The 14,386-nt window shown below is 42.0% G+C and overlaps 1 protein-coding gene across 1 annotated transcript in view; it reads left to right on the forward strand.

The window, feature by feature from the left end:
• Positions 1-7,993, forward strand: part of LOC106581260 (ribosome biogenesis protein BMS1 homolog) — a 39,631-nt gene extending 31,638 nt beyond the window's left edge. Inside the window, exons 19-22 of the mRNA XM_014163214.3 lie at positions 1,566-1,713; positions 4,732-4,907; positions 6,271-6,432; positions 7,202-7,993. Of these exons, the coding sequence (XP_014018689.2) occupies positions 1,566-1,713; positions 4,732-4,907; positions 6,271-6,432; positions 7,202-7,429 (714 nt within the window). The 3' untranslated portion in view covers positions 7,430-7,993. The remainder of the gene's footprint in view (positions 1-1,565; positions 1,714-4,731; positions 4,908-6,270; positions 6,433-7,201) is intronic.
• The last annotated feature ends 6,393 nt before the right edge of the window (positions 7,994-14,386 follow it).

Raw genomic sequence — 14,386 nt, forward strand, 5'->3', positions numbered from 1 at the left:
ACAACTGTTGGAAAAATTACTTGTGTCATGCATGACTTGCCAAAACTATAGTTTAACAAGAAATTTGTGGAGTGGTTGAAAAACGAGTTTTAATGACGCCAACCTAAGTTTATGTAAACTTCCGACTTCAACTGTATGTATGTATGCCCATGGTACATCTCTTAACTTAATTTGAAAAAAGCTAAGGGATTTGTTAAGAAATGGCAGGGTTATTGATAAATTAGGAAATATTTTAAACTTTTTAGGGTCATTACCATGATGAACCATGTTAAGTTTGAAATTAGTTTCCTTACTTTTTTTAAGATCTCATTTAACAATTCACTTTAACTATGCTTCAAATAATCATAAAAAATCCTAATGGACTGTCAGATTCACTCCAAATGTGGTCTTTGGACCAATCGCAATAGTCCCTAAAGAATGAAAAAATAATGTTGATGCATTCAAAGATGCCACACTATACCAGTAGATGCATATTAGCATTAATATGCTAAAAAAAATACTTAACATTTTTACGTGTCCATTTTAACCAGTGTAAATCCACTCCACAGTGGCCTATCAACTTGAAACTTGTAATCGCTATCATGGACTTCCCTAAGATGAAACGCACTGTATTTGGTATTGATATCTCAAAAAACAAGGAAACTATTAACTCATTATTTGAATATGTAACGCGAATACTCAATCATCTTCTCCTCATGAACCATGCATCAGATTCAATCCAGATTTTGTATTTCGACTCATTACATCAGTCTTCAATGGGTTAGAATTGTTTTGTTATTGCATTCATATGGCTGCACTGTACCAATAGATGCACGTTAGCACATATGCTAATGCTAAAAATCCTTTACAAATCTTCTTATGAACCATAAATCAGATTTGACTCCAGATTTGGTATATAGACGGGTTGGTTGTTTAGCAACAAAACCGACACACGCGCTGCTACGGGGCAAAACAGACTGGGTTGGATTAGATTGTCGACAACATGTAAACCTAGATTTCTTCAATGTTTAGTCTCTCAGAAACATTGTTACAGTTGTTGGTTAGCTAGCTAGTCAATTTTAGCCATATTAGTATTGACTTGAAATCAGTCTAAACACCTCAAAACAAGACATGGTATCAAGAACAAGATTAAACTAGCTGAAACGAGTCACTTACGATTCCCCACATGGCAGTATCTTGTCATTGTTGGTAGCTATCTGGCCATCCAGAATCACAACACAGACTTCTGCCCCATTGGCGTGTGCACATAGTTTCCGTGGCGTTGTTAGCTAACCCATCTATAGACTCAATGAATTAACCTCTAATGAATTTGAGAATGATTAGTTGCTGCATTCAAAGTCAGCCACGCTACACCACTAGATGGCCCTTATAGCCCTGGTGTGATAAGAACTGAACCGATGAACATGGGGCCATGAAATTTGGTATGTAAACCTTATGTATATGTCCTTAGAAGTTGTGTGAATATAAAGTCAGATCAGCCCTACTACTCTGAGTATGAATGAGACTCAGGTCCACCCCAAAAAATTAAGAAAAACGTGCGCTTTACACCTCTGTTTTGTTCCCAGGGGATGTTCAACACCGTGCTGGAGGTGGCAAAATTCGAAGGAGCCTCCATCCGAACAGTCAGTGGGGTCAGAGGTCAAATTAAGAAGGCCCTGTCAACGCCGGCGGGAGCCTACAGAGCCACGTTCGAAGACAGGCTGCTGATGAGTGGTGAGCAACTGGCGCAGTCTAGAGCATTTCATAGTCCCAAAAACAACCCGTAGCCCCCGCACCCTACCCTCTATGCGCTTATGGAGATCTGAAGGCTTGGATAGGTGAAAGTAATATGGTGAAAATTCCAGGAGTAATAGGATTTATACAATTTGACAAATTAATGTATTGCCTACAGCAGGTTGCTCCTACTGTTTTGGTTGCACATTTCATGGAAGCTTCTATGGGCGTTACAGTAATTTACATGGAATACTGCCTTTATATTCCTATCTAGTACCTCCGGGTGTGTTTACATATTACGTCCCTGTGCTCCTGTTACATGTTGTTCATTACTCTTGTTCATTCCGTACGCGTCATGCATCTACGCCTACATTTAAACGTGCCTACCGTGTCCGGATTCCCTATTCCCACGCTATATTCAAATGCCAGTATGCATTCTACAAACGGTGAAATAGGCAAAATATGATAACACAACAACTGATGGCTGTAGCTAACCTCTGTAGCTAACCTCTGTAGCTAGCCAGCTAACCTCTGTAGCTAGCCAGCTACGCTGAAGGGATTACAAATGGGTTAGCGTAACTCTAGCCCAAAAAAATGATATTCCAAATATTGGCTAGCTGGCTAGGCCAGCAAACACGTTACTCACACACTAGGGACATATTTACTCCAACGTTATAATGAAAAGGTGCCTCGGTCCCAGAACAGAAGTATTCTTGAGACTTGTGGGAGGAGTGTTGATGACTTTGCCTACTGCACACAATGCAGCCTGACTACCTTCTGAAGTGGGCAGCCAGGTCTGAACACAATCAGACCACACTTTTGTGCATCTAGACCAGTCTTTTCATTGCAGTCTTTGTATTCTGATAGCAGAAGTCACATACAGTGGGGGGAAAAAAGCATTTGATCCCCTGCTGATTTTGTACGTTTGCCCACTTACAAAGAAATGATCAGTCTATAATTTTAATGGTAGGTTTCTATGAACAGTGAGAGACAGAATAACAACAAAAAAATCCAGAAAAACGCATGTCAAAAATGTTTTCCATTTTAATTAGGGAAATAAGTATTTGACCCCTCTGCAAAACATGACTTAGTACTTGGTGGCAAAACCCTTGTTGGCAATCAGAGGTCAGACATTTCTTGTAGTTGGCCACCAGGTTTGCACACATCTCAGGAGGGATTTTGTCCCACTCCTCTTTGCAGATCTTCTCCAAGTCATTAAGGTTTCGAGGCTGACGTTTGGCAACTCGAACCTTCAGCTCCCTCCACAGATTTTCTATGGGATTAAGGTCTGGAGACTGGCTAGGCCACTCCAGGACCTTAATGTGCTTCTTCTTGAGCTACTCCTTTGTTGCCTTGGCCATGTGTTTTGGGTCATTGTCATGCTGGAATAACCATCCACGACCCATTTTCAATGCCCTGGCTGAGGGAAGGAGACCCAAGATTTGACAGTACATGGCCCCGTCAAATGATGTGGTGAAGTTGTCCTGTCCCCTTAGCAGAAAAACACCCCCAAAGCATGTTTCCACCTCCATGTTTGATGGTGGAGATGGTGTTCTTGGGGTCATAGGCAGCATTCCTCCTCCTCCAAACACGGCGAGTTGAGTTGATGCCAAAGAGTTCCATTTTGGTCTCATCTGACCACAACACTTTCACCAGTTGTCCTCTAAATCATTCAGATGTTCATTGCCAAACTTCAGACGGGCATGTATATGTATTCTTGAGCAGGGGGACCTTGCGGGCGCTGCAGGATTTCAGTCCTTCACGGCGTAGTGTGTTACCAATTGTTTTCTTGGTGACTATGGTCCCAGCTGCCTTGAGATCATTGACAAGATCCTCCCGTGTAGTTCTGGGCTGATTCCTCACCGTTCTCATGATCATTGCAACCCCACGAGGTGAGATCTTGCATGGAGCCCCAGGCCGAGGGATATTGACAGTTATTTTGTGTTTCTTCCATTTGCGAATAATCGCACCAAATGTTGTCCCCTTCTCACCAAGCTGCTTGGCGATGGTCTTGTAGCCCATTCCAGCCTTGTGTAGGTCTACAATCATGTCCCTGACATCCTTGGAGAGCTCTTTGGTCTTGGCCATGGTGGAGAGTTTGGAATCTGATTGATTGATTGCTTCTGTGGACATGTCTTTTTTACAGGTAACAAGCTGCGGTTAGGAGCACTCCCTTTAAGAGTGTGTTCCTAATCTCAGCTCGTTACCTGTATAAAAGACACCTGGGAGCCAGAAATCTTTCTGATTGAGAGTGGGTCAAATACTTATTTCCCTCATTAAAATGTAAATCAATTTATAACATTTTGGACATGCATTTTTCTGGATATTTTTGTTGTTATTTTGTCTCTCACTGTTCAAATAAACCTACCATTAAAATTACAGACTTATCCTTTCTTTATCAGTGGGCAAACATACAAAATCAGCAGGGGATCAAATACTTTTTCCCCCCCACTGTATATGTGTCAAATGTAGACACGACCAGAGTTTCCCGCGCCAGTGAGCTCGGCACAGGAATTGTCATTCTCAATGGATGTAAAAACAGACTTTGTTTGAGGTGAAGAAAACATTACTTTGAGAAGCTCCACGGCTCATTAGTGGTCGTGCGTTAAGCCAATCAGAAATTCTATCAGATCCCGAAATGGGCACATTTATATGTCAACATTTGCGATCAGGCCAGGTAGCCAATACGCCTACTTCTATGCGTAAACCTTACTCAACATTGACAGGAGTGTTCCAAACAAAAGACGGTGACTAAATTGACAAAACTCATAAATGTAATGAAATAAATCAAAACTTGTTTCTCACAAGTGTAGCATAGGTTGTGCGCTCTGCAAACAGTGTTCACTCTGACAATGATTAGTCTCGCCCTCCGCAATGGATTAGTTCACTGAGAAATATATATTTGCTACTGTTCGCCCCCAAAAAATGTGTCTACCAACCGCCTATCGGCCAAACAATCGACCAATCAAATAATTGGGGTCAGCCATAATGTTATTAATTACGTGTGTGTGTGTGTAGACATTGTGTTCCTGCGCTCCTGGTACCCGGTGTCAGTCCCTCAGCTCTACAACCCCGTGACCTCCCTGCTGATGCCAGCGGGCCAGAAGGACAGTTGGTCGGGCATGAGGACGGTGGGCCAGCTGAAACACGACCTGGGGGTCCGCAACAAGCCCAACACAGACTCGCTGTACAAGGTAAGGAATGTCCGCTCACTGTTCTGCTGCTAAACCTAACCGTAACCCTAGCAAGCAGTTGCATATCAACAGTTTGACCATCTGTAGATTATCTATAGTACTATCCAAATAAAGTGTGAGCTGATCTTTTGATAAATCTCAATTCATTAAATATGGAGGCAGACCATCAACTGTTTATTGTTCACAAAAGAGGTGTGTTTATTAGTCATTTTAGGTATTTTGGGTGAATAACGTAACTTCAAGCATTTGGTAAGTAAAAATGGTGCAAAACAACACCACACAGATTCATTTATGAGTGCATTTCCTACTTCCTGCCAATCCGAGAACCATCCAGCTGCGTACTGAAGGCGAATCTCAAAAGTCATGCATGTGTGTCTCAGATAGTGTTTTTGCATCTCAGATGGCATGTGCAGTGCATTAACACCATGGACCAGAGCTATACTCCATCACTAGCTCTGGTCCAGGGCGTTAGTGCGCTACACACATCATTTGAGCCACTACATATCGTAGTGGCCGACGTTGGGAAAGTGTTTAGGATTCATTTAGTTTTGTAATACTTTTTGGATACATATCCTACTTGTATATTTTCGGTAAAAAAATCACTACAACTAAGCAACCACTTTTGCTTGTGCTTTAGCTGTCACCTTGATATATTGGCTACGCTAGCTAGCTAGCTGACTACTTCCCTTGCTGTAGGTTAAAGGATCTGTGGGAAAGCTGTGCTTGGCAGGCGGGGGCGAAGGACACTGTCCTGGTGTTGTGAAACACCTGCTTGCCATGCATGCTCTCCCCACTGAGTAGACTGTATCACGTGGTGACATCCAGGTGGTTATCAATAGAAGTAGTTTCTCATAAAGGCTGCTATCCTACTTGGAATAAAAAAACTTGCCGCAAAATATTTGGCTACGTTAGCGAACACCAGCAACACCGTGATACAGCTGCCCAGTGGGAAGCATTTCTGGTTGGCAGGCACCTCGATACAACACCGGTCATTCGCACAGGCTTGTCGTCATGCTTCCCAAAGCATGTCACTGTGACATCCATGGTGACCAATATTACAAGTTTTTCTCACTCGCCCATCAGAATAAACATATCTCTTTAACTAGCACCCAGCATTTAATGTCTGTTGTCCGTATGTGAAACCGAAGGCAACTTTCCACATTGCGTGGACAGTAAAGTTTGTCTAAATCTGATTTCACCACGTTAACGCTTCATCTTCTCTGGCACCATTTGACATCCGTCCTCAGCTCCAATGTCTCACAGCGTCTGTAGTATGAAAAGGTATCTGCTGAAGCCAGACTATTGGCCTGGTTGGATTCTGAAGCTCTGACCTAACCCTTGACCCTTTGTCCCCCCTTGGCAGCCGGTGGTGCGAGCGCAGCGCCACTTCAACAAGCTGCACATCCCCAGGCAGCTGCAGAAGGCATTGCCCTTCAAGAGCAAGCCCAAACAGGACCAGCCCAAGGGCAAGACGCCCAAGGACCTCCAGAGGCCCGCTGTCATACGGGAGCCCCACGAGAGGAAGGTAAGGGTTTCCTTGCGGAAACGATAAGGAAAAATTCCATTGGATTCTGTGATGATTGTCAGATTTGCTCATTTTATCTCTGATGTACTAATATGCTGTGAAAGTGAAAAACAATCACCACCTTATTTTATAAGAAATCGGACTGGCCAAGATGCAGGCTTTTGTTCCAGCAGTAACACATTTGATTCAACAAATGGTGGTCTAGATTTAAGACGAAGTTGATGATCTAAATCTGTGTAAAAGCTGGGCTGTAACAAAAACCTACACTGTCGCCCCCCGATAATATATGGTGGGCACGCACATCAATAACTGTATATATGAATGGACAAAGCCATTGATCACGGGACGACGTTCATTCCTATGTGAAGACTCCATACCACATTGAAGCCAAATTAAGTTGGTTAAGTGACGTTGCAGGCTCAGTGCTGCCCCTTCAACTAATTATCCATAACTTCTGTGTGAGATTTTAAAATAATTGTTTCAAGGACATACAACTGGTGTATTAAAGTAATTATTGGTACCATGATTGTCTTATTTTTTATACGGTAAGATGGACCACGAATACTGCCATTTTTTCATTCACTGTAATGGGGGGTCCTGTTTTCTGCCAACAATGCCTGCAGTACTGCCTGCAGTACCGCGATCAGCCTTGAACATTTGTGGCTTCAATGACTGCCCCTGACACACACACACACACACACACACACACACACACACACGAATGACACTGCATTTGAAATCTGAGCATGTGCCCTCTCTTGTCCACCAGGTGGCAGCGCTGCTCAACGCGCTGAGCACAGTGCACAACTACAAGGTCAAGAAAGCGCACACGGCGCAGCACGCTAAGCACAAGGGCTTCCTGCGGCAGCGGGACAAGGCGGAGGAGGACAAGCTCAAGAGGCAGAAGGAGGCAAAGAAGAAGCTTTACCGTATGATGGGCCAGAAGGAGAAGAAGAGTCAGAGGTCCAGTCTGAAAGGGGCGCCGCTTGATGACTGATTTGGAAATCAATATGACTCTCTTAAAGACCAGTGTAATAACTTTTTGGCCTACCAATGGAATGGAATAATCCTCTGTTTAAGCATAATCTGTTGGGCTGCAGTGGAGTAGAGTGAAATTGCCCCTAGATGCTGATCTTGGGTCAGTTTAGCATTTTCCCCGTTAATGGTTAAAGGGATACTTTGGGATTTGGCAATGAAGCCCTTTGTCTACTTCCCTAGAGTCAGAAACTCATTGATGGATACGATTTTTATGTCTCTGCATCCAGTATGAAGGAAAGATTGGGAGAGGGGAAGCTTATCCTAGATCTGTACCTAGGGGAATCTTCACCCAGAGAGTCTGCAGTACTGGGGTAGGAGACAGTGTAAATGCAAGGAATGGATGAACATCCTTCAGCTTCTGTAGCCTGGTTGTGTAATGTGGTTTTTCAACCCCAGTTATTGACACCTCATTTTGAGTGGTTCCATAGAGGAACTAGGAAGAACTGTATATTAGTCATATCTTGACCACTTGTCTAGCTTCAATCTTCCGTGGTGTTTTAATAAAAAATGAATTGCAAAAATAGTATGCGAGTTCCTCAACTCTAAAAGAGCATAAAAGTAAGTGTAATTCTCTAATATATTTTGATCGAGTAGAAGTTTTGTAATGGCTAGGTTGTTACAAATGCACTAATAAGTGGAAGCACATGGCATTTCAGCAACTTTGAAGTTGTGCCTGTTGTCAGAGAGAACTCATCATGGATATAACCCGTTTTAGCATGGACATTGCCATTGTGGACTTCCACCATTTTAAAGTAGTCAACCGGGTGAGATGCCTGAGTTGGGAGCAATCAGCCAATGAAGAAAAATGTACGACTTTAAAATGGAGATAGCATGGGCAGTGCCATTGTGGCTGTCAGATGCTAGAGCCCCACAGCGGAGGTGTCATAATACCCAAGTGATAGGGGTTGCAACAATGGCAGCGGACAATTTTAGCAAGAGAGGGTCCAGATTGTCTAGCCCAGCTGATTTGTACCGGTCCAGGTTTTGCAGCTCTTTCAGAACATCTGCTACAGGGTAATGATAATCGTTTTTCCACCATTCATTTTTCCCATAGGGAATTTTAGAATCCCTTAAAATAAGGGCTGTGTTCCATGTAGGCTTAACTTGGCGGGACGTTTTGATAACCATGTAAATCTCTCATGCAAAGTGACTTATTAATATATTCGGCTCTATTTACACTCAGATTCTAAAATGCTAATTAGACATCATGCAAGACTACAAATCCCTACAAGATCATGCACGTCATCTCTGACACCTTTGCTAACAGGTATTGTGTCAATTTAAAACTTGCACAAGACAGTTCACAGAAGTGTCAATTTTAAAGACATTTATTCATTACCAAATTTTGCTAACATTAGACAGTTAATCCAGAGATTCTTACCTTTGCCTTTATTCGGCAGTCTTGTTCAGATCATCGTGGCATTTGTAGTTCTTTATGATGGCTACATTAGCATTTAATTTTGGGGGGGTTAAATACAGGCAAATATATTGATAAAAGCCACCTTGTCCTAGACTAGAGAGATTTTACATGGTTATCAAAATGTCACGGCAGGGTAAGCCGACACGAAACACGGCCCTTATGATTTTCTAAAACCCCCATGGAGAAAAATGAATGGTGGAAAAGCGATTGGAACCATTTCCTTGTTTGACCACTAGGTTTCATGCAGGGATGCAAACTCGTGAGGGCCCAACATGCAGTGAACACACAACCTAAATTATAGCCACTGAACCATTTACAGGACAATAATAAAAGTAGCATATTGGATCCAACCCTATCAGAGTGAATAAATGTAGAGCGTTTGTAGACTTTAAGAAAAAAATATTAAGTGACAGTTTCCTCAGTACGTGCTTAAAGAAAGTCATATCACAAAGATCACAGATGACAGTGCCTAACAAATCTATGACAATAGAGAATGAATTGTAATCACCAAAGTGTGTTTGTCAAAATAATATCTGAAAATGTCAGCTGTTGAACATAATACTTCTATTTGCAATAGTAATTTATGATGTATGCAGTTGAGGAATATTCCATGTGCCAACACTACATGTAGAACGGACATAAGACATTCCCACATAACTTTTAAAATGTATTTTATTTTTAATTTCACCTTTATTCAACCAGGTAAGCCAGTTTAGAACAAGTTCTCATTTACAACGGCGACATGGCCAAGATAAAGCAAACCAGTGTGACGCAAACAACACAGAGTTACACATGGAATAAACAAACTTACTGTCAATAACACAATAGAAAAGTCTATATACAGTGTGTGCCAATGAAGTAAGATTAGGGAGGTAAGGCAATAAATAGGCCGTAGTGGCGAAATAATTACAATTTAGCAATTAAACACTGGAGTGATAGATGAGCAGAAGATGAATGTGCAAGTAGAGATACTGGGGTGCAAAGGAGAAGAACAAAAAAATAAAAAAAAATAATATGGGGGATGAGGTAGTTGGATGGGCTGTTTACAGAAGGGCTATGTACAGGTGCAATGATCTGTAAGCTGCTCTGATAGCTGGTGCTTAAAGATAGTGAGGGAGATATGAGTCTCCAGCTTCAGTGATTTTTGCAATTCGTTCCAGTCATTGGCAGCCGAGACCTGGAAGGAAAGGCGGCCAAAGGAGGAATTGGCTTTGGGGGTGACCAGTGAAATATACCTGATGGAGCGCGTGCTACGGGTGGGTTCTGCTATGGTGACCAGTGAGCTGAGATAAGGTGGGGCTTTACCTAGCAAGGACTTATAGATGACCTGGAGCCAATGGGTTTGGCGACGAATATGAAGCGAGGGCCAGCCAACGAGAGCATACAGGTCGCAGTGGTGGGTAGCATATGGGGCTTTGGTGACAAAACAGATGGCACTGTGATAGACTGCATCCAATTTGCTGAGTAGAGTGTTGGAGGCTATTTTGTAAATGACATCGCCGAAGTCGATGGATTGGTAGGATGGTCAGTTTTACCAGGGTATGTTTGGCAGCGTGAGTGAAGGAGGCTTTGTTGCGAAATAGGAAGCCAATTCTAGATTTAATTTTGGATTGGAGATGCTTAATGTGAGTCTGGAAAAAGTTAAATCTAGAATTGGCTTCCTATTTCGCAACAAAGCATCCTTCACTCATGCTGCCAAACATACCCTTGTAAAACTGACTATATGAGTTTTTCACAGTATGTCATAAAAAATGATTACACTTATGAATATATGTAACATGCTAATATGTATTAGATCCAGCACAATGGAATAACTAAGACCTGAATTTGAATGCAGCGTGTTCCGATTCCTCCTCCTCTTTCTGTCCAGCAGGGTAAACCAAAAACACTTGGCCTGATGGTTCATGCAGATACTGGGGAAGCAATATAGAAATGTATTGATCCCTTAAATGATTTTACTATTAAATTACCCATATCACAACCCCCCATACCTCTTCACAAAAATGTACCTAAATCAATTTTGGAAAAAGGATTTTACTCATAAAAGATGTAGGAATTTATTTTTTCAGTTAGAAATAGTAGGCCATGCATCAAATAACTATTTTCATCAGAAAAACAAACCCTCAAATGCACTATTGCATTTTGTAAGTTGTCTGCAGGTGGCTTGTTGTGAATGCACTCAAATATCAAATCATTATCAGGTTATGGAAACTGCGTTCTAATACTCAACGTAGAAGGATTTGTCTTAATGTACAGTATATTAAAGTGATGCTATGAAAAGGATTCTTTCACCTTATCAAGCTCACTTTGACTGACAAATTCCTGCCTATTACTGTGATTAAAAAGAGCATATGAAACACCCATGTGAAATGAAGGTCTGCAAAGCTTACAGATTTAAGTCTAATAGCATGATATGAAGGTATAGTCAGTGGACATTCTGAACTTTGTTTGAAGTCCCTAGGTCACATGACTAAGGAGCTATTGAAATTTTACATTTTGAAAAATTCATGTAAAAACGTGTGAGATGAAAATGGACAAACTAAAGGGTGTGCAATATAGAAGGGTAGTCAGTGGACATTCTGGACCTTGTTTGTGTCAAGTAGGTCACATGACCAATGAGCTATTGAAATTCAAATGTAAAAAAAGTTTGTACTTATTCAACTAGGAATACAAAATGCTGCTCACACTTCCACATGTTTATTAGCTTTGGAAAGCGAATTAATGTCCAGATCGTGAAAATAAGACCTGTGCAATGTTGTGCGCAATTTTCCCAACATAATGACACTTATTTGGAATCTGTGGCTCAAGTGGTTTGAAAGCGCGAATATCCAACTTGAAACTGTCTTTACCTCGGTCGATTGTCCGTGGTGTTGGTCCGTCAACTGGTCAATCTTGTTTTACGTATCCACAGGAAAGTATTATTAAACCGATTTAAGTACATGCACGCGATGCATACTAACGGGTGTTTACGTGGTTTTGTGCATGTGCCAGGTGATAGACCTTCATCTTCAGTGCCTGTGCTCTAAATAGTCGGGTAAATAAAACTTTCCAGTTGATATTGTCTCAAATTTCGAGCAGCTGAAGAACCAACCGCTAAAGTAAGTTCAAATGTAATTTAAAATATTTTAGCTTGTAAGGAAAACTTTAAATGCATTGTTTGACTGTATACCAAAAAATGGGCTCAATGTCTGATTTTAGGCAATCTTCTGCTCTCCACCCAACAACACACAGCAAATCAGTTTTTCTGATCTACATCCCTCAATACAACCCAGTGCAATAAGCAGGTGATTGATGAGCCTTAATGGCAGAGGCTTAAGTCACCGTTTCACTCAGGGGCGGAAATCCCGGGGGGGACACGACCCCCCCATCCTGGGAAAAATATGATTTGTCCCCCCCAATATATCACTGAAACATAACTATGTAATTTAAATAATATTAATAATACGCAATGAAAGCAATTGTGCTGATTATAGACACTTAATAGCTCGTTTTTAAGTTTCAAAAGATTGCGACCCCCCCCCCCCACCCTTTGCCTCACAATGGTTTGATCCACTGCCAGTTCCTTAGCTTGCGAGGTAAAGTAGAGGTCGTATCTACTGTCTGAAAGGCACTCAATGCACGTAACTGACGTCCAGTCAATCGCACACACACACTAGCTGAATATGCAGAGCTAGCGCGCAAATATTAACTATTAAGCTAGCTAGTACCTATTCCATTTATGTGGCGTCGTCAAAGACGGAATCTTTGCTATCGTCAATTTATTCCAAGATCAGCATGCATGTAAGTTAGTGCTTCAAAGTCCCTGTGATAAGGTTAGCGATAAACTGAACAGAACTACACTCTCTTCTACCATTGTTTTAAATATATTTAATGGTCTCGTTGCAAAAGCTAAATTGTCGCAAGGGAACTTTTATTTATATATTTTATTTCACCTTTATTTAACCCGGGTAGCAAAGATTATAGCAAACACCACTGAATTGGTGCTCGCTAGCTTTGCAAATTCAGCTATTGTTAGAAGCCAGCCAATATGAAACAAACGATTAAAATTACAAAAGGTTGCAGCATATGTTGTGTAAATGGTGAACTCATACAGCTGTCAACTCTTGTCACTGCAATCCGTTTCACATTTGCTAGCTACCTTTTAGATCGAAGCCCATATAGAATGATAGAAGATAAGATGATAGAAGCCCATCTCCTACTGTAAATAACCTACATACTGTGTGTGTGTAGCCAACCAGGTAGAAAAATGGCAGAAAAAAGACAGACATCAGAGTATTTTTCAGTACACCAAAACGCAAAGTAAGAACCCTAGTAGCCTAATATCTCAAAGACTAGTTGATAAAATGTTCATAAGAAAGAAATGAAATTCTAATGGAAATGTTTCACAATGATGTCATTAGGCAGAGCAGGCAACAGATGGCACACAGACAGCAGAGTTGGGGACAGATATGCAGGGACAGACTGGCAGAGACAGGGAGTCTCAGGTAAGTTTGTTGAGTCTTTGTTTGGCAACATTATGAAAGGTTCTCCATTTTTTTTACTTGTAAAATAGGAACATAATTGGAAAATGCCATGGATACCCCCACTCTCAACCTAAACTGGTGACTGAACTAAGATTTGTTAAAGGCAATGGTATTGCTGTTGTGATTAGTTGTGTAGTTTTGGGTACCGGTAGTTAGGAGTACGGCAAACACATTATTTCTTTGGTTCCTCAATATACATTTACCATATTAAATGTAGGCTATGTGTTACAGCACTACTTTTGGTGTCCCCCTCAGGAATTGCTCTTGAGAAAATGTAATGTAATTGTCCCCTCCAAAGTTGATATCAGATTTTCGCCCCTGGTTTCACTTTCCTCAGCATCTCTTTAGTCAGCTGCTTAGTATATCTGTTGATCTTCTGGTGTCCTGGCATCCATCCCAGGAGAAAGCGATGGAAGTCTGTCCAGGCAAACATCTCCCTCCACTCTTTCTCCAGGGAAGCAAAGTCCACCTGCTTGGTTACTGATGCCCTCAGTTCTGTGAAGTAGTAGTCCAGCAGGCTGGGAACCTTCTTTTCAAGCTGTTTCTCTTCAATTTCCTCCAGGAGGTAGACAACATCCTTCATCCCACAGCCTCCACCCACGTACTGAAAGTCCACTGCCGCCACACTCTGCCCACTCCCATAGAAGCAGAAGTTAGCTAATTTGGCATCTCCGTGAATGATGGTCTTGAAGCGGCATTCATTGAGGATCCTGTCAATCTCACCGGCAGCTGCTTTGAGCTGGGAGTCGTCCATGGCATCCAGCTCGTCAGGGCGTGTTTCCAGGTGCCAATAGGTACCTACGGGCCACAGCCCCTCCGGCACCACCCCCAGGAAGAGGCCATGGAAGTGGGCCAGCCAGCTGATGCAGGCCCTCATCTCTGCATCCCTAACGCTGGTTCTTCTCTGGTCGAAGCCCACCACATCCAGGTCCTCCAGAACTATCAGCTGTTTGTCCCCGTACGAACAAGCAGC

This window comes from Salmo salar, chromosome 02 (genome assembly GCF_965601325.2).
Source record: "Salmo salar chromosome 02, fSalSal1, whole genome shotgun sequence".
In the NCBI taxonomy this organism is placed as follows: domain Eukaryota; kingdom Metazoa; phylum Chordata; class Actinopteri; order Salmoniformes; family Salmonidae; genus Salmo; species Salmo salar.